This window comes from Oncorhynchus clarkii, chromosome 6 (genome assembly GCF_045791955.1).
Source record: "Oncorhynchus clarkii lewisi isolate Uvic-CL-2024 chromosome 6, UVic_Ocla_1.0, whole genome shotgun sequence".
NCBI classification, from domain to species: Eukaryota; Metazoa; Chordata; class Actinopteri; order Salmoniformes; family Salmonidae; genus Oncorhynchus; species Oncorhynchus clarkii.
In genome coordinates, this window is record NC_092152.1 from 19,922,081 (window position 1) to 19,948,068 (window position 25,988).

The 25,988-nt window shown below is 44.0% G+C and overlaps 1 protein-coding gene across 3 annotated transcripts in view; it reads left to right on the plus strand.

Annotated features, from left to right (window-relative positions):
• The window catches only part of LOC139410728 (transient receptor potential cation channel subfamily M member 3-like), a 152,231-nt gene that overhangs the window by 116,809 nt on the left and 9,434 nt on the right, over nucleotides 1-25,988 (plus strand). The window contains exons 10-19 of one of the 3 annotated variants that reach the window (XM_071156170.1): nucleotides 280-380; nucleotides 674-808; nucleotides 1,176-1,226; nucleotides 7,015-7,050; nucleotides 7,217-7,357; nucleotides 14,118-14,147; nucleotides 15,911-16,203; nucleotides 17,019-17,247; nucleotides 21,868-22,068; nucleotides 23,867-24,007. In XM_071156170.1, the coding sequence (XP_071012271.1) occupies nucleotides 280-380; nucleotides 674-808; nucleotides 1,176-1,226; nucleotides 7,015-7,050; nucleotides 7,217-7,357; nucleotides 14,118-14,147; nucleotides 15,911-16,203; nucleotides 17,019-17,247; nucleotides 21,868-22,068; nucleotides 23,867-24,007 (1,358 nt within the window). The remainder of the gene's footprint in view (nucleotides 1-279; nucleotides 381-673; nucleotides 809-1,175; nucleotides 1,227-7,014; nucleotides 7,051-7,216; nucleotides 7,358-14,117; nucleotides 14,148-15,910; nucleotides 16,204-17,018; nucleotides 17,248-21,867; nucleotides 22,069-23,866; nucleotides 24,008-25,988) is intronic. The other 2 variants (XM_071156171.1, XM_071156169.1) reach the window with 2 other exon arrangements.

Here is a 25,988-nt window from a genome sequence, read left to right on the forward strand (position 1 = left end):
TAAGTGGTAGGTGTCGGAGGACAAGAACAAGCTGTCCTTTAAGAACAACCACACAAATACAGCAATCTCCTTTTTGCTTTGAACAATGATGTTTTGCCCTTCCAATAAAAAATAAGTAAATACCTCCATCTACCTCCAGCAAGAGAAGTATAAATGTATGAGTTTGAGATTGTAGTCGGCGACTTCAGACTGACTGATCTAAAAATCACCTTGCATCCTAAAAAACAACAATATGTAGATCAAGTGAAAACAAGTGATGCTCTCTGTTCGTCCTCCTAGGAGCCAACGCATCGGCTCCTGACCAGCTCAGCCTGGCCCTGGCCTGGAACCGAGTAGACATCGCTCGCAGTCAGATCTTCATCTATGGACAACAGTGGCCTGTAAGACTCAACCTCACTTCCTACTTTACAGTATAGACTACAGCACTGTGCAATGGATCATGAAGTTATTGTACTTAGAGTTTAGGGAGCGTTTAGTTCTATATTACCCACAGCAGTGGCCTGAAAGATCCAACCTATAATTTATCACTTCCTTGTTTACAATATAGACTACAGACAGCACTCTCCAAGTGAAAATGTGAACGTATCCTCTATCCATCAGGATTTAGGTTGCATTTCTCAATGGTTAACCCTGAGTTGACTGACTGGCTGTGCCTTCCCTGTGTGTACGGTAGGTGGGTTCTCTGGAGCAGTCTATGCTGGATGCCCTGGTGCTGGACAGAGTGGACTTCGTCAAGCTGCTGATCGAGAACGGAGTGAGCATGCATCGCTTCCTCACTCTCTCCAGATTGGAGGAGCTCTACAACACGGTACTACACTGCACGGCGGACAGCGCTGAACTCTCTGTATTTCAATCCAGTGTTTTTGTAACTGCTCCAACCCCTGGTGGGTGTAGAACACAAGTTGTATGTCACTATTACTTCTATACTCTCTCCTGGTGAGTCTGTTAGAATAATGAAATGGTAACTCTGCGCTGTATGTACAATGATGCATTCATTCCTAAAGCCTTTATAACAGCTACATAAGACATTGTAGCATCCGTCGTAGGTGGTTATTATCAACAATGACATAATACTATGCCTACAGTGTGGTACTTTATTCAAGTGAGCCGTCTGTCATAGCTCTACAACGTGCTGGAGGCTGTGGACTAAACTCTGCTTCTGTTTGCTTTGTCAGAGGCATGGACCATCCAACACTCTATACCACCTGGTCAGAGACGTCAAAAAGGTACGCTTATCGTGTACAGTAAGTGTGTGTGACTGCGTAGGCGTTTGTGGGAATGTTTGCTTGTGTGTGAATGCAAGTCCAGCAAATGTCTTATTTGTCTAGACTTGTCTTGCTTTTGTTTGCAGAGTGTGTGTAGCTCTGTAGATTGCTATTGTTGCTAACGGCGCATCTAGGATACGGCTTTTCTCCTTTTCAGCTGGGGTTACAGCAGTGGCTGCTTAGAGCTGTCTCTGTATTTTGTCTGTCTCTACCAGTGGAGGCTGGTGGGAGGAGCTATAGGCAGACTGGCTCAGTGTAATGTCTGGAATGGAATTCATGTAATGGAGTCAAACGTGGTTTTCATATGTTTGGTGTGTTTGATAACGTTCCATTTATGACCATTCCAGCAATTACAATGAGCCTGTCCTCCTATAACTCCTCCCACCAGCCTTCACTGGTCTCTACCCCTCCCATCACTCTTCCTTTTGCTCTGTACACACTCACTCCCATACAAATCCAATCCATTATTACTCCATTTGGGTCCAATGTGTATTATGTGTCCGTATGCACACTAACCCTGCACTGTTGGAACTTATAGTAGTCTTGCATCTCTGACATTAAACCGGGGAAAACACTCCTGAAAGCAAATGTGCACAGTATTCCAGGCTACTTCCAATTGTAGCTGTCACAGTTCACTTAGCCTTGACACAATAATTTAAAATGAGCTACCATTATGTATTGCTATCTCTCTGCAATTCACACCAAATTGGGTGTCTCGTTGAGGAGTGAGTGTGTACAACATGCCATTCATTATGGAGAGTTAGTCTGAGAATAGACTGTTGACTGTATATGAGGCATTACTTTTTCTACTACTCTCTGCCTGTGTCTGTCTTGCTTGTTCCTTATCCCTCTAATACTGATACCTCATTCTATTCTATAATATACAAAAGCCACTAATATTTTACAATAACTTTCATGAACAAGCCTTTATGCTTGTAATTGCTTGCATTATAAATGTTATACATGTTTATGATTTGTAAGGCTAATAATACTAATGGCTTATAAATGCATATAAATGTGTATAATGTTTACAAATAGTGGACTGCTATTAATAGTTTATAAACATTTTATAAATTTTATGTCATACAAATTATGACAATGTTACCCAAAATCCTTTAGATAATTCTATGACAGAACTACAGTACCATGTAACAAAACAAATGTACAAAAATGTTCTTCCTTAACTTTAGATGGTGACCCATTACGCTCTTGATCTTCCTCTAGTGAAAGCTCAAAGAAGGTCATAGGTTAGCAGCATCTGTATTTAGTTCTAATTAATAGAATCATAGTTGATTACAGTAACATGTGCTCCTATGGGAGAGCTGTAGAGGTTACTGGAAGTCATGGTGTAATCATCCCTCATTTAAAAGTTCCCATAACCCCCTTAGCTCTGTAGGCAGGGTGAGGACCGTACAGGCACTTCGGAGGATTGGACAACACACATAACCAAGCAACACGCACACACACGCACGCATACACACATATACCAATAAATGGATATTGGAATATACAGTACCAATCAAAGGTTTGGACACACCTACTTATTCAAGGGTCTTTCTTTATTTTTTACTATTTTCTACATTGTAGAATAATAGTGAAGACATCAAAACTATGAAATAACACATATGGAATCATGTAATAACCCAAAAAGTTTTAAACAAATTAAAATCTATTTTATATTTGAGATTCTTTAAAGTAGACACCCTTTGCCTTGATGACAGATTTGCACACGGCTGGCATTCTCTCAGCCAGCTTCACCTGGAATGCTTTTCCAACAGTCTTGAAGGAGTTCCCACATATCCTGAGCACTTGTTGGCTGCTTTTCCTTCACTCTGCGGTCCAACTCATCCCAAACCATCTCAATTGGGTGGAGGTTAGGTGATTGTGGAGGCCAGGCAATCTGATCCAGCACTCCATCACTCTCCTTCTTGGTCAAATAGCTCTTACACAGCCTGGAGGTGAGTTTCGGGTCATTGTCCTGTTGAAAAACCAATGATACTCCCCTTAAGCACAAACCAGATGGGATGGCGTATCGCTGCAGAATGCTGTGGTAGCCATGCTGGTTAAGTGTGCCTTGAATTATAAATAAATCACAGACATTGTCACCAGCAAAGCACCTGCACACCATCGCACCTCCTCCTCCATGCTTCACGGTGGGAACCACATATGCGGAGATCATCTTTTCACCTTCTCTGCGTCTCACAAAGACATGGCGGTTGGAACCAAAAATCTCAAATTTGGACTCATCAGACCACAGATTTCTAATGTCCATTGCTCATGTTTCTTGGCCCAAGCAAGTCTCTTCTTATTATTGATGTCCTTTAGCAGTGTTCTTTTTTTGCAGCAATTCGACCATGAAGGCCTGATTAAAGCAGTCTCCTCTGAACAGTTGATGTTGAGATGTGTCTGTTACTTGAACTCTGTGAAGCATTTATTTGGGCTTTAATTTCTGAGGCTGGTAACTCTAATAAACTTATCCTCTGCAGCAGAGGTAACTCTGGGTCTTCCATTCCTATGGCGGTTCTCATGAGAGCCAGTTTCATCCTAGCGCTTGATGATTTTTGTGACTGCACTTGAAGAAACTTTCAAAGTTCTTGACATTTTTCGGATTGACGGACCTTAATATCTTAAAGTAATGATGGACTGTCGATTCTCTTTGATATTTCAGCTGTTCTTGCCATGATATGGACTTGGTCTTTTACCAAATAGGGCTATCTTTTGTATACCACCCTTACCTTGTTACAGCACAAGAGATTGGCTCAAACGCATTAAGAAGGAAAGAAATTCCACAAATTAACTTTTAACATGGCACACCTGTTATTTGAAATGCATTCAAGGTGACTACCTCATGAAGATTGTTGAGAGAATGCCAAGGGTGTACAAAGGGGTCATCAAGGCAAAGGGTGGCTACTTTGAAGAATCTCAAATATTAAATATATATTTTTTAAATTACACTTTTTTGGTTAATAGATGATTCCATATGTGTTATTTCATAGTTTTGATGTCTTCACTATTATTCTACAATGTAGAAAATAGCACAAATAAAGAAAAACCCTGGAATGAGTAGGTGTGTCCAAACTTTTGACTGGTACTGTATATACTATCTATTAGTTATTTATATTTTATCAAATTAAAACGTATGATAAAGCTCACACACACCATAGAGCATGGCGGTTTAGGCTTTTGCCCAATATCTGTGTTTTTATTCTCTTCCTCTTGTCTTGCTGTGTGAAGGTGTGGTATTGAGTGTGTGGAATTGGTGTGCAGTATAGTAGGATGCATTGCTTTAATCAGGATGGCCCAAACATTCTGTCCTCTTCCCCTGTTCTCTCTCTGGAGGAAATCTTAGACTATCATTGGCTATGTCATGATTCTCCACACATTATGGATTTAAAAGCATTGAATTTATGTAAGCATCGGATGAAGGGACACCGTCTTAAAGTCCACGAGAGGGAGTGTGCAACTGCTATTGGCTTTAGTGTGTAACTTTGGCCCCTGAACTCTAACCCTTGGATCCTCTGGTGCTGGAATAAGTCAACCTGACATTACTTGGAGTGATGAAACTAGCTGACATCTCTTGGCTTACTGCATGACTGCAGTTGTATACAGGCTTTCGTACCTAGCATCATAAAAGCAAGTTGAGGTGTTACAGCTTTTTACAATAAAAGTTCATCAGTTAGTTGACATATATAGCGTGGTTCCAAATATAAAATAAATACTATATATTTTTTGTTGTTGCATACAAAAGAGTTTATAAAGTAATTTTTGCTCATCTTTATCAAGGGTATCAATCATTTCGGACCCACTGTACAATGGCCCCAATGCAAACAACTGAAGATAAAGGAGAAGGGCACTGCAAATTCTATCATAATAATTATGCAGTATGGGAGGTGTTAACCTTGTTAAAACTGACACACCCTGGGTGACATGTTGTGAAGAAACCACACCTGCCTACAAAATGCATGTCACGGCTGGCTTAAGGACTGGACCAAGGTGCAGCATGGTAAGCGTACATTTGAACTTTATTTAAAAATGACGCCGACAAAACGAAGAACAAAAAAACAACCGTGAAGCTTTGGGCTATGTGCCCTGAAAAACTACAAAGTTAACTTCCCACAAAACAGGTGGGAGAAAAGGGTACCTAAGTATGGTTCTCAATCAGAGACAACGATAGACAGCTGTCCCTGATTGAGAACCATACCAGGCCAAGACATAGAAATACAAAACTATGATAAAAAGGACAAAGAATGCCCACCCTAGTCACACCCTGGCCTAACCAAAATAGAGAATAAAAAGCCTCTCTATGGCCAGGGCGTGACAATGCAGAGTTAAACATTCTGAGTGAACCTGTAGTGTGCTTTTCCTTTATCTGCAATTGATTGACTTGGGGGCCTATACCTAATCAATGTGATTGCCGCTACTGTGTACAACCGTATGAGCGTGTAAGCAGACACGGTAAACAAATATCATTTATTTTCGTTCAACTACTTTAGGTGTGTTTGACTGAGCTTGTTTGGTGCACTGGAACCAATACAATAGCTAGTTCCATACGGGCAAACCCTGCCCATATGGAATTTCAGACATGCTTGATTTAACGCTCAAAATATTTGACAGGAAATAAATACTATTTGTATTCAGGTCTCGGCATCATAAGACTGTGTATGTGCACCTCTAGAACCCCAGAGTGATGGTGAGGTCAGCTCACTCATTGTAGGGATAGTTTGTTTGAAGGGAGCAGCAGGGCAGTGCTCTGACATGGTAATAGATGTAGCTAATAATGTAGCCAACATGGGATAGAGTATGTTCACCCAGCAAGGTTTAGAACGTTCTATGTAGAGGACGGGGAACGGCATAGTGCTGCGTTTAATCGGAACTTGTGTGAAAAAACACAAGCGCATCCTCCTTTGGAGTTCTCCCACTTCAAAGGATTGCCTCTGAGCTTTGGCTGGATAACTGAGGCTTTACTGGGATAACAGAAACAAAATAGAGTACGTTTTGATGGGGCATTTAGGGAGCTTCCCACTAAAGTAACCAGGGGCAGTGGATGAGATGGTCCGTAGATGTATGATAATTGGCCCAGCTCTAAGGAGCAGCGGGAGCCCAACTTCCCTATTTTTCCCGCTCACCAGCCTCCACTGGTTTGGACCTAATGGCAGCCTGGTAAATTACAGTGGGCTCATAGGGTTCTGCCTACTAGCTGAAGTGGATGATGAAGGCCTATTTCTAACAGGAAACGTCTCTCATTTGTTCTCCTTTTATCCTCATCTTCAGACTTCTGGTTGTCTCTCTCTTCCAGCACTGAACCCCTGATAAGATCTGGTCATATATTACATATGCAAATTAGTACATAGCAATCAGACAAATTAAGTAAGCATTGATCTGATTTTTAGATTTTTCCATTTCCTCAAGATTAGTCTTTTTCCATCTTCTCCTTAACCTTTTCCCTATTTTCATGGTCTCCCTCTTCCCCCTACCTCCTTGACTCCTCCACCCCTCTCCTCTCAGAGTACAGTATACTGACGTCGATCTCAGTGCTGTTGAAATAAGCTAAGTTAAACTGAGCTAAGTTATGATAAATTAAGCTAAGCTAAACTGCTAAATTAAGCTAAGCTAACATCATTTAAATTAAGCTAAGGTCATTTAAATTAGGTTAGGTTATAAACTCTGTGATCTTATCTGGGGGTCTGTGTCTCCCATCTCTCCTTGGCCTTGTGCTGTATACTCACTGACCTTGTGTGCTCTTTCCAAGCAAGAATATCCAGGGTTCAGTTGGATCTACTTCAAGGTGAATCAACTAATCACCTATTCTTTTTAGCACAAAACAAATGTGTGTGAATGTGTGACGTGAAGTGTGTATGATTTGTGTGTGTTGTTTTCTCTTCCTTTCACCTTCTTATGCTCAACTGTCGTGGGAGTGTGCGGCGTGGTCTCACCAATTTCTCGGTCCCCAGGGTAACCTCCCACCAGATTACCGCATTAGTCTCATTGACATTGGATTGGTCATCGAGTACTTGATGGGCGGAGCTTACCGATGCAACTACACCAGGAAGAGGTTTAGAACGCTGTATCATAACCTCTTTGGACCCAAACGAGTGAGTGGCAGACCAGCTTTACACTTTCCTATTCTGCAAATGAAACAGTGCCTTCAGAAAGTATTCACACCCCTATACTTTTTCCACGTGTAGTTGTGCTACAGCCTGGGTTTAAAATGTATTAAATTAGGATTATTTTGTCACTGGCCTACAACCCATGATGTTAAAGTGGAATGAATTAAAATAATAGACCATGAAAAGCTCAAATGTCTTGAGTCAGCAGAGTTAAAGATAAGATAAAAATGTAATAAAAAATAGAAATAGTAACACAAGGAATAAATAAATAGTGAATAACGAATAAAAATAACAAGTAAAAATAGCATGGCTATATACAGGAAGTAGAAAATAAGATGGCTATATATAGGGAATAAAAAATAACATGGCTATATACAGAGAGTACCAGTACCAAGTCGATGTGCAGGTGTACGAGGTAATTGAGGTAGCTATGTACTGTACATATAGGTAGGGGTAAAGTGACTAGGCAACCAGATAGATAATAGACAGTAGCAGCAGCGTATGTCATGAGTGTGAATATGTGTGTGTGTAGGTAGAGTCCAGTGTGTGTGCATGGAGTCAATGCAAGGGAGTTAGTGCAAAAAAAGGGTCAATGCAGGTAGTCCAGGTAGCCATTTGATTAGCTATTTATGTCCTGAATACAAAGCGTTATATTTGGGGCCAATAATCCAACACAGCACATCACTGAGTACCACTCTTCATATTTTCAAGCATGGTGGTGGCTGCATCATGTTATGGGTATGATTGTTATTGGCAAGGACTAGGGAGTTTTTTATGATAAAAATAAACAGAATTGAGCTAAGCACAGGCAAAATCCTGGAGGAAAACCTACTCCAGTCTTCTTTCTAACAGACAATGGGAGAAAAAAATATATCTTTCAGCAGGACAATAACCTAAAATACAAGGCCAAATATACACTGGAGTTGCTTACCAATACAACACTGAATGCTCCTGAGTGGCCTAGTTACAGTTTTGACTTAAATCGGCTTGACCTAAAATGTCTGTCTAGCAATCATCAACAACCGACTTAAAGAATAGTGTGCAATTATTGTTCAATCCAAGTGTGCCAAGCTCTTAGACTTACCCAGAAATACACTTTTGTAAATGCTGCCAAAGGGGATTCTAACATGTTTTGACTCAGGGGGTCGAATATTTATCTAATCAAGACATATTAGTGTTTTATTTTACATTTATTTTTTCTTCCACTTTGACATTACAGAGTATTTTGTGTAAATCGTTGACAAAAAAATCACAATGAAATCCATTTTAATCCCATTTTTTCTAACACAACAAAATGTGGAAAAAGTCAAGGGGAGTGAATACTTATTGAAGGCACAGTATGTGCATATATGTCAATGACTGTATACATAATAAGTGGACAAAGCCATCGATCACGTGACACCATTCATATGTGGGGACTCAATAGCGCATTGAAGCCATATGAAATCGGATGAGATAGCGTCTCATGGAGACATAACATACACAGTTTGACCTACTCCAGGAAGTGACCTTGCAGGCTAGCTCAGTGCTGCTCCCTCTCATTGATTAACTCAAGTTGAAGGCTGACCGGGGTACTGCAAGGTGCCATTAGCAACTAAATTATCCTTATCACCTTTTCTGTGTAAGATTGTCAAATAATCGGTTAAAGGACATAAATCTGGTGAATTGGAAGCAATTATTGGCATCATGATTGTCTTCAAAAAATTATAATATTTACACGAAGTTTGACCACGAAGATTAAACTTTTTCCATTCACTATAATTGAGGATCCTGTTTTCTGCTAACAATGTCTGCAGTACCGCGGTCGGCCTTGAACTTTCGTAGCTTCAATGAGTGGGGACAGTTGTTGTCCCCGATGTTTACCATGTCTACTTGTCTCTGTGGGCTCAATTCAATCAAACCTGCATTGCAGTATTTATGCGGTAGCTCTTTTTTCCCATGTTCAAATAAACTAACTGACTGGTCTTAGGTACCATATACAAACCTACAACTACTAACCTGGTGGACTCACCTCAGGTAGGCTTTCAGTTTTCAGAAGAAGAAGAGAAGCATGTGTCCATGTGGGATGACGTTTGTAAAGAAATACACTGTATTTATTTTGCTATGGCAGGTTTAATTCCAGCCCATGTGTCTGTGTCTTTGTGTATGTGTGATGGATATGAGGCTGAACTGAATGCTTGTGTGTGTGTGAGGTGTGAGGGTATGATACGCAATGTGTGGGATTAGGTTTTGACTAACGGTAGTGGGTTGTGTGGTGCTTTTTGTCAGTTTATTCGGGGCTGAATGCAGGTGATGGGATGGTTTGTCATCTGTTCAGACTGAACAGTTAAATAAGGTACTGCTGTGTTGACAGGTGCTCTGTAGTAACAGTAACACAAACTGACAAGCCAACTGAAAGCCAACCCCAACCTCACTTTTGGAGTGATGGAAATGTGGTACTTAATTAACCTGTTTTTTGTGTGATCAAAGGTTCTGTAAATGAATATGAATAACTATGCAGTCCCTCTGAATGCAGGATGTACATGCATGTCACTGTAACTCGAACCTGCACTAGGGATACGGCCTCATTTTCTCCCTCTGCGTGCATCTCTCACACACTACTAATAGAAATCAGTGCTGAACTGCACTACATTATACTGTTAGGAACAATGGCTGTGAGATAGAAAGGATATATTTTATTGTTGATTGTGCTGTTTCAAGGCCTCCTTCAAGACAAGGCTCCTTAAAGAACAGTGGAACAGTCCACGATAGAAGGACTATTGTGTAGAGCAGGATTTTCCAACCCTGTTCCTGGAGAGCTACCATCCTATAGGTTTTCACTCCGACCCTGTTCCTGGAAAGCTACCGTCCTATAGGTTTTCACTCCGACCCTGTTCCTGGAGAGCTACCGTCCTATAGGTTTTCACTCCGACCCTGTTCCTGGAAAGCTACCGTCCTATAGGTTTTCACTCCGACCCTGTTCCTGGAGAGCTACCATCCTATAGGTTTTCACCCCGACCCTGTTCCTGGAGAGCTACGATCCTATAGGTTTTCACGCCGACCCTGTTCCTGGAGAGCTACCGTCCTATAGGTTTTCACTCCGACCCTGTTCCTGGAGAGCTACCGTCCTATAGGTTTTCACTCCGACCCTGTTCCTGGAGAGCTACCGTCCTATAGGTTTTCACTCCGACCCTGTTCCTGGAGAGCTACCGTCCTATAGGTTTTCACTCCGAACCTGTTCCTGGAGAGCTACCGTCCTATAGGTTTTCACCCCGACCCTGTTCCTGGAGAGCTACCATCCTATAGGTTTTCACCCCGACCCTGTTCCTGGAGAGCTACCGTCCTATAGGTTTTCACTCCGACCCTGTTCCTGGAGAGCTACCGTCCTATAGGTTTTCACTCTGACCCTGTTCCTGGAGAGCTACCGTCCTATAGGTTTTCACTCCGACCCTGTTCCTGGAGAGCTACCGTCCTATAGGTTTTCACTCCGAACCTGTTCCTGGAGAGCTACCGTCCTATAGGTTTTCACTCCGACCCTGTTCCTGGAGAGCTACCGTCCTATAGGTTTTCACTCCGACCCTGTTCCTGGAGAGCTACCGTCCTATAGGTTTTCACTCCGACCCTGTTCCTGGAGAGCTACCATCCTATAGGTTTTCACCCCGACCCTGTTCCTGGAGAGCTACCATCCTATAGGTTTTCACCCCGACCCTGTTCCTGGAGAGCTACCGTCCTATAGGTTTTCACTCCGACTATGTTCCTGGAGAGCTACCGTCCTATAGGTTTTCACTCCGACCCTATTCCTGGAGAGCTACCGTCCTATAGGTTTTCACTCCGACCCTGTTCCTGGAGAGCTACCGTCCTATAGGTTTTCACTCCGACCCTGTTCCTGGAGAGCTACCGTCCTATAGGTTTTCACTCCGACCCTGTTCCTGGAGAGCTACCGTCCTATAGGTTTTCACTCCGACCCTGTTCCTGGAGAGCTACCGTCCTATAGGTTTTCACTCCTACCCTGTTCCTGGAGAGCTACCATCCTATAGGTTTTCACTCCGACCCTGTTCCTGGAGAGCTACCGTCTATAGGTTTTCACTCCGACCCTGTTCGTGGAGAGCTACCGTCTATAGGTTTTCACTCCGACCCTGTTCCTGGAGAGCTACCGTCCTATAGGTTTTCACTCCGACCCTGTTCCTGGAGAGCTACCGTCCTATAGGTTTTCACTCCGACCCTGTTCCTGGAGAGCTACCGTCCTATAGGTTTTCACTCCGACCCTGTTCCTGGAGAGCTACCGTCCTATAGGTTTTCACTCCGACCCTGTTCCTGGAGAGCTACCGTCCTATAGGTTTTCACTCCGACCCTGTTCCTGGAGAGCTACCGTCCTATAGGTTTTCACTCCTACCCTGTTCCTGGAGAGCTACCATCCTATAGGTTTTCACGCCGACCCTGTTCCTGGAGAGCTACCGTCTATAGGTTTTCACTCCGACCCTGTTCCTGGAGAGCTACCGTCCTATAGGTTTTCACTCCGACCCTGTTCCTGGAGAGCTACCGTCCTATAGGTTTTCACTCCGACCCTGTTCCTGGAGAGCTACCGTCCTATAGGTTTTCACTCCGACCCTGTTCCTGGAGAGCTACCGTCCTATAGGTTTTCACTCCGACCCTGTTCCTGGAGAGCTACCGTCCTATAGGTTTTCACTCCGACCCTGATCCTGGAGAGCTACCGTCCTATAGGTTTTCACTCCGACCCTGTTCCTGGAGAGCTACCGTCTATAGGTTTTCACTCCGACCCAAGTCTATCGCACCTGATTCACATAATTAGCTGGTTGATAAACTGAATCAGGTCAGTTAAAACTGGGGTTAGAGCAAAAACGTACAGGAGGGTAGCTCTCCAGGAATAGGGTTGGAGAGCCCTGGTGTAGAGCAATGACTATTCCAGCAGTGTGTGTGTGTGTGTGTGTGTGTGTGTGTGTGTGTGTGTGTGTGTGTGTGTGTGTGTGTGTGTGTGTGTGTGTGTGTGTGTGTGTGTGTGTGTGTGTGTGTGTGTGTGTGTGTGTGTGTGTGTGTGTGTGATAGACTAAAAACAGATGGCAAAAGTGAAGGATAGAAAAAGAGAGACAGAGGATGCAAGAAGAAGAGGTAGCCATCTAGCTTATCTTTGATCTGTTTTGAAAATATTTGGGCACACTGACAGTCTCATGTTAGATAAAACAGCAGTGGGAAAGCTGGCACACACACACACAAACACAGACACACACAGTGGTAGGAACACAGCCCTGAAATAGATGCAGATATCAACATCCCCACAGGAGGCCTGAGTTATTTTACCAGCAGTTGGGGAAGTAGATCACATGATGGCTGATGAATACATAATTCATACACAACCTGCTTTAATACGCCTTAGAGGGCCTGCCGCTGCATGGAACTCCACTTAGCCAGCCTTGCCCTCACACACAAACACACACTGATGAAAGAGAGCAGGTTACGGTAACAGGTTACTTCACTGAAGAAAAATAGAAATGCAACATGTAAATATGTTGGTCCCATGTTTCATGAGCTGAAATAAAAAAAATCCCCAAAATGTATGTACAAAAAGCAGATGTTTTCTCAACTATTGTGTACACATGTGTTTACATCTCTGTTAGTGAGCATTTCTCCTTTGCCAAGATAGTCCTTTCACCTAACAGGTGTGGCATATCAAGAAGCTGATTAAACATTATGATCATGACACAGGAGCACCTTGTGCTGGGGACAATTAAAGGTATTTTAAAAATGTGCAGTTTAGTCATATAACACCATTCCACAGATGTCTCAAGTTTTAAGGGAATGTTAATTTCTCTACCATTAGCTGCCTACAATATTGTTTTAGAGAAATTGGAAGTACGTCAAACTGGCCTTACAACCACAGACCACGTGTAACCACGCCAGCCCAGGACCTCCACATCTGGATTCTTCACCTGTGGGATCGTCTGAAGGGGGGTGCACTGAGGAGTATTTCTGTCTGTAATGAAGCCATTTTGTGGCGACAAACTCATTTGGATTGGCTGGGCCTGGCTCCCCAGTGGATGCCATCCAAGGCCCACCCATGGCTGCACCCCTGCTCAGTCATGTGAAATCCATAAATTAGGGCCATAAAAAATGTACTTCAATTGACTGATTTCGTTGTATGAACTGTAACTCAGTAAAATCTTTGAAATTGCTGCCTGTTGCGTTTATATTTTTGTTCAGTATATCTAAAGACAACTGTTAGTCTAGGTTAATGGTTAAAATCTATCTGGAACAGGTTACTGTCTGGTCTAGAACAAGTTACTGTTAATCTAGAACAGGTTACTGTTAATCTAGAACAGGTTACTGTCTTGTCTAGAACAGGTTACTGTTGATCTAGAACAGGTTACTGTTAATCTAGAACAGGTTACTGTTAATCTAGAACAGGTTACTGTTAATCTAGAACAGGTTACTGTTAATCTAGAACAGGTTACTGTCTGGTCTACAACAGGTTACTGTCTGGTTTACAACAGGTTACTGTCTGGTCTACAACAGGTTACTGTTAATCTACAACAGGTTACTGTCTGGTTTACAACAGGTTACTGTGTATCTGGAACAGGACAGCTGTATTATTTAGTTAATGCATATATTTCTGTATTTGAACATCTGGCTTATTGAGTGTGTGTACATTTGTTCCTTTTGTGTCACTTTATGTGTGTGCATATTTTAAATGTGAAACATTTCCCTTGAGGGTGTTGATTTCTCTATAACCATGTTTTTGTTACCTTTCCAGCCCAAAGCCCTGAAACTGCTGGGGATGGAGGTGAGTTCCGGGTCACAATGTCGTTATGATTCATTTACAGTTCAGCCTGGTCTCATAGACTAGACATAACATAGTAAAAGTAAATCAAGGACACTCAAATTAGTATGATATGTTACGCTTGGTGTGGTTACATAAACCGAAAGGAGGGTGGTTGGTCAGGGTGAATGGGTGGGCGTATAACACAAATGTCTAGCAACCCAAATGTTGCAAGTTTGAATCTCATCACAGACAACATTAGCATTTTAGCTAAACCTTCCCCTAACCCTAACCCTATCTCTTTAACCTAACTCATAACCTTAACCCTTAACCCTAACCCCTAGCCTAGCTAACGTTAGCATTAACCACCTAGCAACCTAGCTAATGTTAGGCACAACAAATTGGAATTCAGAACATATCATACATATTGCAAAAATGTTGCAATTCGTAACATATACCAAATGGATGATGGACATACACAAATTAATATATACCATACAAAACGTAACATATCAAACTAAATGGTTGGAGACAGATTCATGTTTACTATGTTACGTTCTTCCAGCTCTCACAGTCTCGCATCAGAATTAAACATTGTTCCATGTTCCTCAAACGTCAAATTTCAAAGTTGTTCCAAACGTTGTATTTCAGAGTGTTTAAGGTTCATTTTAGGCAATAACTCAGAATTCTTAAGGTTAGGGTTAAGTTCAGGCATTAACTCCAAATTCTAAAGGTTAGTCATTAACTCTGAATGGTTAAGGTTAGGCATTAACGCTGAATGGTTAAGGTTAGGCATTAACTCTGAATGGTTAAGGTAAGGGTTAAGGTTTGGGATAGTCTTAAAATAACAGTATCAAAAACAACTTTCTATCGCTGGATTCGAACTTGCAACCATCCGCCATCCCGGTCCACAACGCCCTAGCAAAACTAAAACCTACATGAAGGTAACAGAGCTCATTGTTGCCCCAAGTGAACAGTTTCCATGTCATCTCCTGACGTCCTCAGACATAGCTGGACATCGAATACTGACTTGTATCACAGGTGACTTGGCTAGTTACGTCCAGGTTGTACAGTTTGGTGTTTTCCCCTGGTTAGAATAACAGAATGCCCCGATATGACATCCTGTTGTGTACAGGCTTTATGACAATGTAAATACTTTGCGTTATGATTTCTTATACAGCATTCTGATACCTTGCATGTTTGTGTGTCTGTCAGTGAAGCAGGCATTGCCATGGTGATACCATTACCATGGAGATCTCTAAGTAGAAGTATTTAGTCGATGGGGATACTTAAGGCAATCTGTGAACAAATCAAAATGGAATATATTATTCAATCTAAACTAATCTTCCTCATTTTCACACAGTTTAGCTGAGATCAGTTAAATTCACTCCTTTATCCAAAAATCGAAAATTAATTAATCTTGACTCAGCTGAAGTCTCCCTGTTTAATGAGATATGGAAGTAGTAGGGAAATATCAGAATAAATATTGGAATAAATGTCAGAATATCCTAAGCAAACAGACATAAAACACCAAGGCCTTTCTCAGTTCTCAATTGTCAGTACTTTCCACCTTCACTCTGACATGAGTGTAAAACAATAGGCCTTTATCAATACGTGGCCATGGTACTACATCCATCTCTCCAAGACCATAGCCAGTGTGAATAATATTACTTGATCACAGTCTCTCTTAATGTCCATCTCTCTCCCTCAATGTGCCAAGGCTGAGCGTCACGTTCAAAAACCCATGAATCCATTTCTCTGCTCTCGTCCTGTGTGCCATGTGTAAGGATGACATGCCGATCCGAAGGGGTCGTCAGAAGACTACACGGAAGCGGGAGGAGGAGGTGGACATTGACCTGGACGACCCTGAGATAAACCACTTCCACTTCCCCTTCCATGAGTTGATGGTGTGGGCCGTGCTGATGAAGAGACAGAAGATGGCACTTTTCTTCTGGCAGCACGGGGAGGAGGCCATGGCTAAAGCCCTGGTGGCTTGTAAGCTGTGTAAGGCCATGGCCCACGAGGCCTCCGAGAACGACATGGTGGATGACATCTCACAGGAGCTCAACCATAACTCCAGGTACTATAGACCACAAGACAGGCACGCATGGAGTTTAAAACAAACACAGATACTCACACAGAGTCAAACAAGCAATCACAAACATGTAAGCATTTGTAGAGTTTGCCACACGTGTGCATACCCTCAAATTAACCCCTCGCACACACCTTCTCAGCATGCTGAGATAGATGCTAACCAAGTGGTCAGAGTCTATTTTCTAGGCTGAGCGCCACCTATTTCAAGGAAAGTTTTCTTCTAAATGATTAATGTGAAGTTGAGCTGGGAGTCTGGACTGGAGCGGCATCCACACTCCTCCTCTCAGCCTGACCTGCTTTAGCTAACACACACATCTCATAGGACTGTCGTACATTTATAGAGCTAATGATAACACATATAGGGTACTCTATAGCCAATGACACACACGTAGTTTAATTAATGGTATGTGTGTGGGATGGACCTTCGTGTTAGTTCTTCGTGTGTTCTTGCTCAAGTAAAAATACTGTAATGAAAATGTTGGAAGTTGATTAGAGGGAAGAACTGCCAGGTGGCGCACACATACACACACACACACACACACACACATACACACATTCTCTTCAAAGCCCTGACACCTCTCTTTCTGTCAAGTACAGACCATATTGGTATGTTTGTTCCTCAGAGTTTGGCTGTTGAAGTCTTATCCTAATCCTCTGACTAGTGTTTGGTGTGTGTGTGTGTGTGTGTGTGTGTGTGTGCAGCAGTGCATTTATCTGTACGTTATGTTGATATGTCCGACTGCAATGTAGCCTAGTCCACCTCAAACATTCACTGTGTGACATCCTATATGTGTGTTTCAGTGAGTTTGGCCAGCTAGCCGTTGAGCTGCTGGACCAGTCTTACAAGCAGGATGAGCAGATGGCCATGAAGCTGTTAACCTACGAGCTGAAGAACTGGAGTAACGCCACCTGCCTTCAGCTGGCTGTGGCCGCCAAGCACCGCGACTTCATCGCCCACACTTGCAGCCAGATGCTGCTCACCGACATGTGGATGGGACGGCTGCGCATGCGCAAGAACTCTGGACTTAAGGTCAGAGGGTTAGGGGTCACACGGTGCATTGTCTAAATGGAGTTGACCAGCTGGCAGACAGACAGATAGACGAAGAGAGAGAGAGAGAGAGAGAGAGAGAGAGAGAGAGAGAGAGAGAGAGAGAGAGAGAGAGAGAGAGAGAGAGAGAGAGAGGGAGAGAGGGGAGAGAGGGGAGAGAGGGGAGAGAGAGAGAGAGAGCAAGTGTGAGAGAGAGCAAGTGAGAGAGAGAGAGAGGGACGGAGAGGTGAAAGTGTATACTGAAATAGATGCTGCAATTACCCCGCTTGGCCTGATGGGAATAATGGCTAATGATATCCCATATCTGAGCTATTGCTTGACCGTCCCTAACGCTTTCAATGTTAATTTACGACAACGCACCTATAATTACACTGTAAAGGCTTGTGCTATTATTCAGCCCAGTCAAGTAGGTTAGCCAGTGAGTTGGCTATGGTTTGATAGCATACAGCTGCTTAGATTATGAAAGGCCACAGTCATGTATTATTATGAGTAGCTGTGCTTGGAGACCGGTGGGTGGTTGTGTAGTGTAAGGAGGATGAATCCAGGTGCCGTATAGAACTGGTTGGCAAACAGATTCAATGGAGCAGAAACCAAAGGTAGAGCAAACAGGATGGTATACCATGAGTAGTAGATCACACAGCAAATAGCACTACACACACACTCATCATTACCCATAAAGCCCCACCACACACACACCTTTCTGTCTGGGTTGTATTCACCAGGCACCAAATGGTAGGAAACGGACTGAAACAGGAAGGCAATACCTAAACTTTTCCAATGAGAAACACTTGTTTTCGTACTTTAGTTGCAAAACTGTTTTTCCACGGTGTGCACTAATGAATACGACTGGCCTGCTGCCACAGGTCTGAAGCAGAAAGTCAGGTAGAGAGTGGTGAGAAGATGGATTGGGTCCTTATCCATTGATGCAGCTTCCTTATACAGCTTCCTTGACACTACATGTCCTTTCCTTCACTCATCTGAAACATTTTAAAGTTTTACATTTCAGTCCTTTATCATCGCTCTTATCCAGAGCGACTTACAGTTAGTGCATTAATCTTAAGGTAGTTAATAGAGACTGGACCCGTACAAATCAGCTGGGCTAGACAATCTGGACCCTCTCTTTCTAAAACTATTCGCCGCCATTGTTGCAAGTGTAACGGATGTGAAACACTAGCTTAGTTAGCGGTGGTGCGCGCTAAATAGTGTTTCAATTGGTGACGTCACTTGCTCGGAGACCTTGAAGTAGTGGTTCCCCTTGCTCTGCAAGGGCCGCGGCTTTTGTGGAGAGATGGGTAACGATGCTTTGTGGGTGTCAGTTGTTAATGTGTGGAGAGGGTCCCTGGTTTGCACCCGGATATGGGCGAGGGGACGGTCTAAAGTTATACTGTTACACAACCCCTCTCTTTCGTATCGTCCGAGATCCCTAAAGATTGGAAAGCTGCCGCGGTCATCCCCCTCTTCAAAGGGGGTGACACCCTAGACCCAAACTGTTATAGACCTATATCCATCCTGCCCTGCCTACCTAACGTCTTCGAAAGCCAAGTTAATAAACAGATCACTGACCATTTCGAATCCCACCGTACCTTCTCCGCTGTGCAATCCGGCTTCCGAGCCGGTCACGGGTGCACCTCAGCCACGCTCAAGGTACTAAACGATATCATAACCGCCATCGATAAAAGACAGTACTGTGCAGCCGTCTTCATCGACCTGGCCAAGGCTTTCGACTCTGTCAATCATCGTATTCTTATCGGCAGACTCACTAGCCGTGGTTTTTCTAATGACTGCCTCGCCTGGTTCACCAACTACTTCGCAGACAGAGTTCAGTGTGTCAAATCGGAGGGCATGTTGTCCGGACCTCTGGCAGTCTCTATGGGGGTACCACAGGGTTCAATTCTTGGGCTGACTCATTTCTCTGTTTATATCAATGATGTCGCTCTTGCTGCGGGCAATTCCCTGATCCACCTCTACGCAGACGACACCATTCTGTATAATTCTGGCCCTTCCTTGGACACTGTGCTAACTAACCTCCAAACGAGCTTCAATGCCATACAACACTCCTTCCATGGCCACCAACTGCTCTTAAATGCTAGTAAAACCAAATGCATGCTTTTCAACCGTTCCTTGCCTGCACCCGCCCGCCTGACTAGCATCACCACCCTGGACGGTTCCGACCTAGAATATGTGGACAACTATAAATACCTAGTTGTCTGGCTAGACTGTAAACTCTCCTTCCAGACTCATATTAAACATCTCCAATCAAAAATCAAATCTAGAATCGGCTTTCTATTTTGCAACAAAGCCTCCTTCACTCACGCCGCCAAACTTACCCTAGTAAAACTGACTATCCTACCGATCCTCGACTTCTGCGATGTCATCTACAAAATAGCTTCCAACACTCTACAAAGCAAACTGGATGCAGTCTATCACAGTGGCATCCGTTTTGTTACCAAATCACCTTATACCACCCACCACTGCGACCTGTATGCTCTAGTCGGCTGGCCCTCGCTACATATTCGTAGCCAGACCCACTGGCTCCAGGTCATCTAGAAGTATATGCTAGGTAAACTCCGCCTTATCTCAGTTCACTGGTCACGATAACAACACCCACCAGTAGCACACGTTCCAGCAGGTATATCTCACTGATCATCCCCAAAACCAACACCTCATTTGGCCGCCTTTCCTTCCAGTTCTCTGCTGCCAGTGACTGGAACGAATTGCAAAGATCGCTGAAGTTGGAGCCTTTTATTTCCCTCACCAACTTTAAACATCAACTATCTGAGCAGCTAACCGATCGCTGAGCTGTACATAGTTCATCTGTAAATAGCCCACACAATCTGCCTACCTCATCCACATACTGTTTTTATTTTATTTACTTTTCTGTTCTTTTGCCAGTATCTATACTTGCACATCATCATCTGCTCATTTATCACTCCAGTGTTAATCTGGTAAATTGTAATTATTTGCTCCTATGGCCTATTTATTGTCTACCTCCTCATGCCTTTTGCACACACTGTATATAGACTTTCTTTTTTCTACTGTGTCATTGATTAGTTTATTGTGTTATTGGCTTGTTTATTGTTTACTCAATGTGTTGTTATCTGTGTCACACTGCTTTGCTTTATCTTGGCCAGGTCGCAGTTGCAAATGAGAACTTGTTCTCAACTGGCCTACCTGGTTAAATAAAGGTGAAATAAATCACATAAAAATAAAAGACAACCGCATATCACAGTCATAGTCAGACATGTTTAAGGAATCAAGGTGCTTACCCAGGTCTAAGCCAGGTTCCTTGGTGTCCACATCCCTAAGGGCCTAACATGGTCCACACACACCCGCACAGTCGTGACGAGGGCAGAGCAGCGCCTCTTCCCCCTCAGGAGGCTGAAAATATTCGACATGTGCCCTCAGATCCTCAAAACTTTACAGCTGTACCATCGAGAGCATCTTGACTGAGTGCATCACTGCTTGGTATGGTAAAGTCACCGCCCTTGACCGCAAAGCGCTATAAAGGGTGGTGCGGACAGCCCAGTACATCACTGGGGCCGAGCTCCCTGCCATCTAGGACCTCTATATCAGGTGGTACCAGAGGCGGGCCCAAAAAATTGCCAAAGTCTCCAGCCACCCAAGTCATAGACTGTTCACTATGCTACTGTCCGGCAAATGGTACCCGAGCATCGGCTCTCGGACCAACAGGCTCCAAGGCAGCTTCTACCCCCAAGCCAAAAGACTGCTATATAGCCAGACTGCTAAATAGTCAATTCATGGTACCCAAACTATCTGCACATCAGACATAGAATTATCATAGAATTATTATTTCACAGTGTCGAGCTCAGGAATATGGACTTGTGGGATAAGAATAGTGGTGTGTGTGTGTGTGTGTGTGTGTGTGTGTGTGTGTGTGTGTGTGTGTGTGTGTGTGTGTGTGTGTGTGTGTGTGTGTGTGTGTGTGTGTGTGTGTGTGTGTGTGTGTGTGTGTGTGTGTGTGTGTGTCTCTCTCTCTCTTTATACAGATCCACTGGTTCAAGAAGACAGTTGAGCAACTTTTAAACCTTTACTGCAGGGTGCTAAATCAGGGTTACACAGAGTGTTTCTTGGTAGTCTTTAACACATCTACCTTGAAACAACAGAATACATGTCACACACATGGTTGTGGGCTTAAAAAAACAAGACACCTGTTCCATGTAAGATATAGAGTTGGAATGTGTTCAATTTTGAGTTTGCATCCAAATATGACACTTTATACACATCACAGAAGTCTGAAATATACAAAAACCGTTTGACATAGAAACACTGGATTTTTCATGTCATTTAAAAAAAATTAAAAAAAATATGAATAACATTCCACCCGTGAGGCCACTAGAGGGCGTGTTGGTCATTTGACTGCAGGAAAGAAAGTTGCAAGGTGAGGAATGTACTACAGTATGTCAGGTATGTATTACATTTGCTTTGGGAGCAATGAAAAAATCTATATGTTTGACACTTTACCGGACCCACGCGTTACGACCATAGCTCTCCCGACGTCGGGCCACGTGACAACTGTTGAAGAAGCGTCTCTGCTGTGTGTATTGCCTGTGTGCAGGTGTTTAACTCCACACTCCTGTACAGGTGATCTTGGGCCTGCTGCTGCCTCCATCCATCCTGAGTCTGGAGTTCAAGAACAAGGATGAGATGTCATATATGCCCCAGGACCAGGACACTTACCTGCAGGAGAAGGAGGAGGAGCCTGAGAAGCCTGCAAATGAGAAGGAAGAAGAGGACATGGAGTTCACAGTAAGATCCTACTGTGAGACGCAGTACAACTCCGTGGTGAGAGCACCCACCTCAGCCCCGCCTTCAGACTATACACACGCAGGCTGTGTCTGAAATGGAAGCCTATTAGTATTCCCAATAGGAAACAGGGCGCCATTTCGGATGCACCCTTAGCCAGCGATATAGGCCCACAGTTAACAAACACACACCATTGTTATTGTCCCTAAACACCCATCCAAGCCTTGTCCCTATTCTGACCAACCGGAGGGGTAGTAAGAATGCCCCTCCCCAAAACCTACCTGCCATCCTGCTTCTCGTTTCCTGTCGTGTCGGCGAAGACGTGGTTGTGGAGTTGTAACGTCTCAGTCTGTTTGCCTCGCTCGGCTCCTTGTGGATGTCCCTCTTCCCACCTCTCTCGCTTTCCCTTCTCTTTCACTCTCTCTATCTCTCCCCTCCCCCATCTCTCTCTTCCTCTGTTCTGTTTCTTTCCTAGTTAAGGTCTTACTAGAGGTACAGTATCGTATGCGACTGCTGCCCCTCACTCTCCCCTGTGGCTCTGGCAACAGCGCATCACTCCGCATGCTGCTGACAGAGGGTGTCTCATCTGATCTATGGCAGCAGCTTCAGCTGCTCAGGTTACATAACTGTGCCTGCCTGCCTGCCTATCTGCCTGGTCTATGCAGATGCACATTCTGTGGCTGTGTCCGAAATGGACCCCTATCCCCTGTATAGGCACTACGTTTGACCACGGCCCATAGAGCTTTAGTCAAAAAATAGTGCACAATATAGGAGGTAGGGTTCCATTTCAAACACTGCCTGACTGTTTGAACACTCTCTCTCAATACAGAGCAGGCAATTGGTGACTCGGTCCATCTACATAGACATTGCGATACATATTGTCATCTGCATTCAGTCAGCCAGCCGGCACCAAAACTCACTGGCATCAGGAGCTTATTGAGAATGCTGATGAGAGTCTTCCCAAAACACTCAAAGGATTACATCTGTCATGAGCTCTTCCGCTTGCCATTGTGGGCTGCTGGTTTCTGATTGTTCAAATGCAGCCCAGAACACAAACTGTATGAATCAGACAGATTCATACAAATATATACTAGGCTACAATACACCCAGGGGGGATTGTATTGCAAGTCAGCCTCAGATGCCTCAAAAAACACACTGTAATCGCCAACTCTCCCAGTCCATATGCAGTTAAAATAAGCACGTAGGCATGGCAGTGTGATTTTCACACCGCAGGGTGTCTCTCCCTTATCCCTTGACATGCAATACAATGCAATACCATTCACTGACTCCCCAACTGTGTGGTGTAGTTTGGGCATCCATGATCATAACCTCTGGGATTTGACTCCCCCATTATGGATGGCAAACTATGTTAGTCCTAGAAATGGACCTCAGACATAGACATATTTATTTTTCCTATCTGTCCTCTATCTCTCTCTCTCCTTTTCTCTCTTCTTTTCTCTCTCTCTCTTCTTTTCTATCCCTCTCTCTCTTTCGATCTCTCTTCTTTTCTATCTCTCTCTCTTTTTCGATCTCTCTTCTTTTCTATCTCTCTCTCTTTTTCGAGCTCTCTCTCTACTGTCCGTCACTGTCATCTGAGACTCAATCCATAAGTGTTTGTCTGCGACATGTGTGTCATCATCCCCACCAGCACTTAATGTCGCTAACATGACACATTCAGAATGAGTTTGTCTCTGCTTGCTACTGCTCATGCAACTATGTATATGAACAGCTCTAATGCTCTTTCATGATTTCCTCCCTCTCTCCTGTATTTTTGTATCTCTCTCCCTCCCTCCATCCCTATCTCTCTCTCTCTGTCTCTCTGGGTGTGATGCACCAGGCCATGCTGGGTAAGGTAAGCACGGAGGCGTCTCGTAAGAAGGGCGTGGGTGAGGTCCAGAATAGACACCGGCTCATCCCCATGGGCCGGAAGATCTACGAGTTTTACAACGCCCCCATCGTCAAGTTCTGGTTTCACACAGTGAGTCTGCTGTCAGGGCTTGTTGCTACCTAGAACCAGAACATTAGAATGTGTTTTAACAGAGAACCCAGTAGATAGATGCAGTGTGTGACACAGCGTGTCTCTTTCTGTGTCGGTGTCTGTGTCTGTGTCCGTGTATGTGTCTGTGCCAGTGTCTGTGTCTGTGTCAGTGGCTGTGCGCAGTGTCTTTGAGCGATGTCTGTGCCTGTGTATGTGTGCAGTGTCAGTGTCACTGTATGTGTCTGTGGGCAGTGTCTGTATCTGTGTGCATTGTCTGTGTCTGTGTTCAGTGTCTGTGTCCGTGTCTGTATCTGTGTCTGTGTGCAGTATCTGTGCCAGTGCCTGTGTCTGTGTGCAGTGTATGTGTCTGTGTTCAGTGTCTGTGTCAGTGTCAGTGTCTGTGTGCAGTGTATGTGTCAGTGTCTGTGTGAAGTGTATGTGTCCAGGTGCAGCGTCTGTGTGCAGTGTCTGTGTCTGTGTCTGAGTGCAGTGTCTGTGTGCAGTGTCTGTGTGTAGTGTCTGTGTGCATTGTCTCTGTCTGTGTGCATTGTCTGTGTCTGTGTTCGGTGTCTGTGTGCAGTGTCTGTGTGTAGTGTCTGTGTCTGTGTCTGTGTCTGTGTCTGTGTCTGTGTCAATGTCCAATGAAAACATCACAAGCCCTCCCCAATAGGGGGCATCATCTTTTATTCGTGGAGATAAAAAACACTCAAAGGAAAGCTGTTCTCCCCCTCCCTATAAATGTATGGGTCAGAAAAACCCATATCAAATGAATGGATTCATTTTATGAACAGATATACGGAAGTGGTCAGATGACGCGGATGCTTCACTACAGGACTATTTTGCTAGCACAGACTGGAATATGTTCCGGGATTCATCCAATGGCATTGAGGAGTACAACACATCAGTCATTGGCTTCATCAATAAGTGCATCGGTGACATCATCCCCACAGTGACTGTACGTACATACCCCAACCAGAAGCCATGGATTTCAGGCAACATCCGCATCGAGCTAAAGTCTAGAGCTTCTGCTTTCAAGGAGCAGGAGACTAATCAGGACACTTATAAGAAATCCCGCTATGCCCTCAGACAAACCATCAAACAAGCAAAGCGTCAATACAGGATTAAGACTGAAGCCTACTACACCGGCTCTGACGCTCGTCGGATGTGGCAGGGCTTGAAAACTATTACAGACTACAAAGGGAGACCCAGACGCGAGCTGCCCAGTGACGAGAGCCTACCAGACGAGCTAAATGCCTTTTATGCTCGCTTTGAGGCAAGCAACACTGATGCACGCACGAAAGCACCAGCTGTTCTGGATGACTGTGTGATAACGCTCTCTGTAGCCGAGGTGAACAAAACTTTTAAACAGGTCAACATTCACAAAGCCGCTGGGCCAGACGGATTACCAGGACGTGTACTCAAAGCATGCGCGGACCAACTGTTACAGTATGTGTCTTCACTGACATTTTCAGCTTCTCTCTGACTGAGTCTGTAATAACTACGTTTCAAGCAGACCACCATAGTCCCTGTGCCCAAGGAAGCGAAGGTAAACAACCTCACCGGGGCCAAGCTTTCTGCCATCCAGGACCTATATAATAAGCGGTGTCAGTGGAAAGGCCAGTGTCAGAGACTCCAGTCACCCAAGACTGTTTTCTCTGCTACCGCACTTCAAGCGGTACCGGAGAGCCAAGTCTAGGACCAAAAGGCTCCTCAACAGCTTCTACCCCCAAGCCATAAGAATGCTGAACAATTAATAAAATCGCCACCGGACAATTTACGTTGACCCCCCTCCCTCTTGTACACTGCTGCTGCTCGCTGTATGTTTGTTACCTATGCATAGTCACTTCGCTCCCACCTACATGTACAGATTACCTGAACTAGCCTGTACCCCTGCACACTGACTCGGTACGGGTGCACCCTGTAAATAGCCTCGTTATTGTTATTCTTATTATGTTACTTTTAATTTTAACTTTTTATTTTA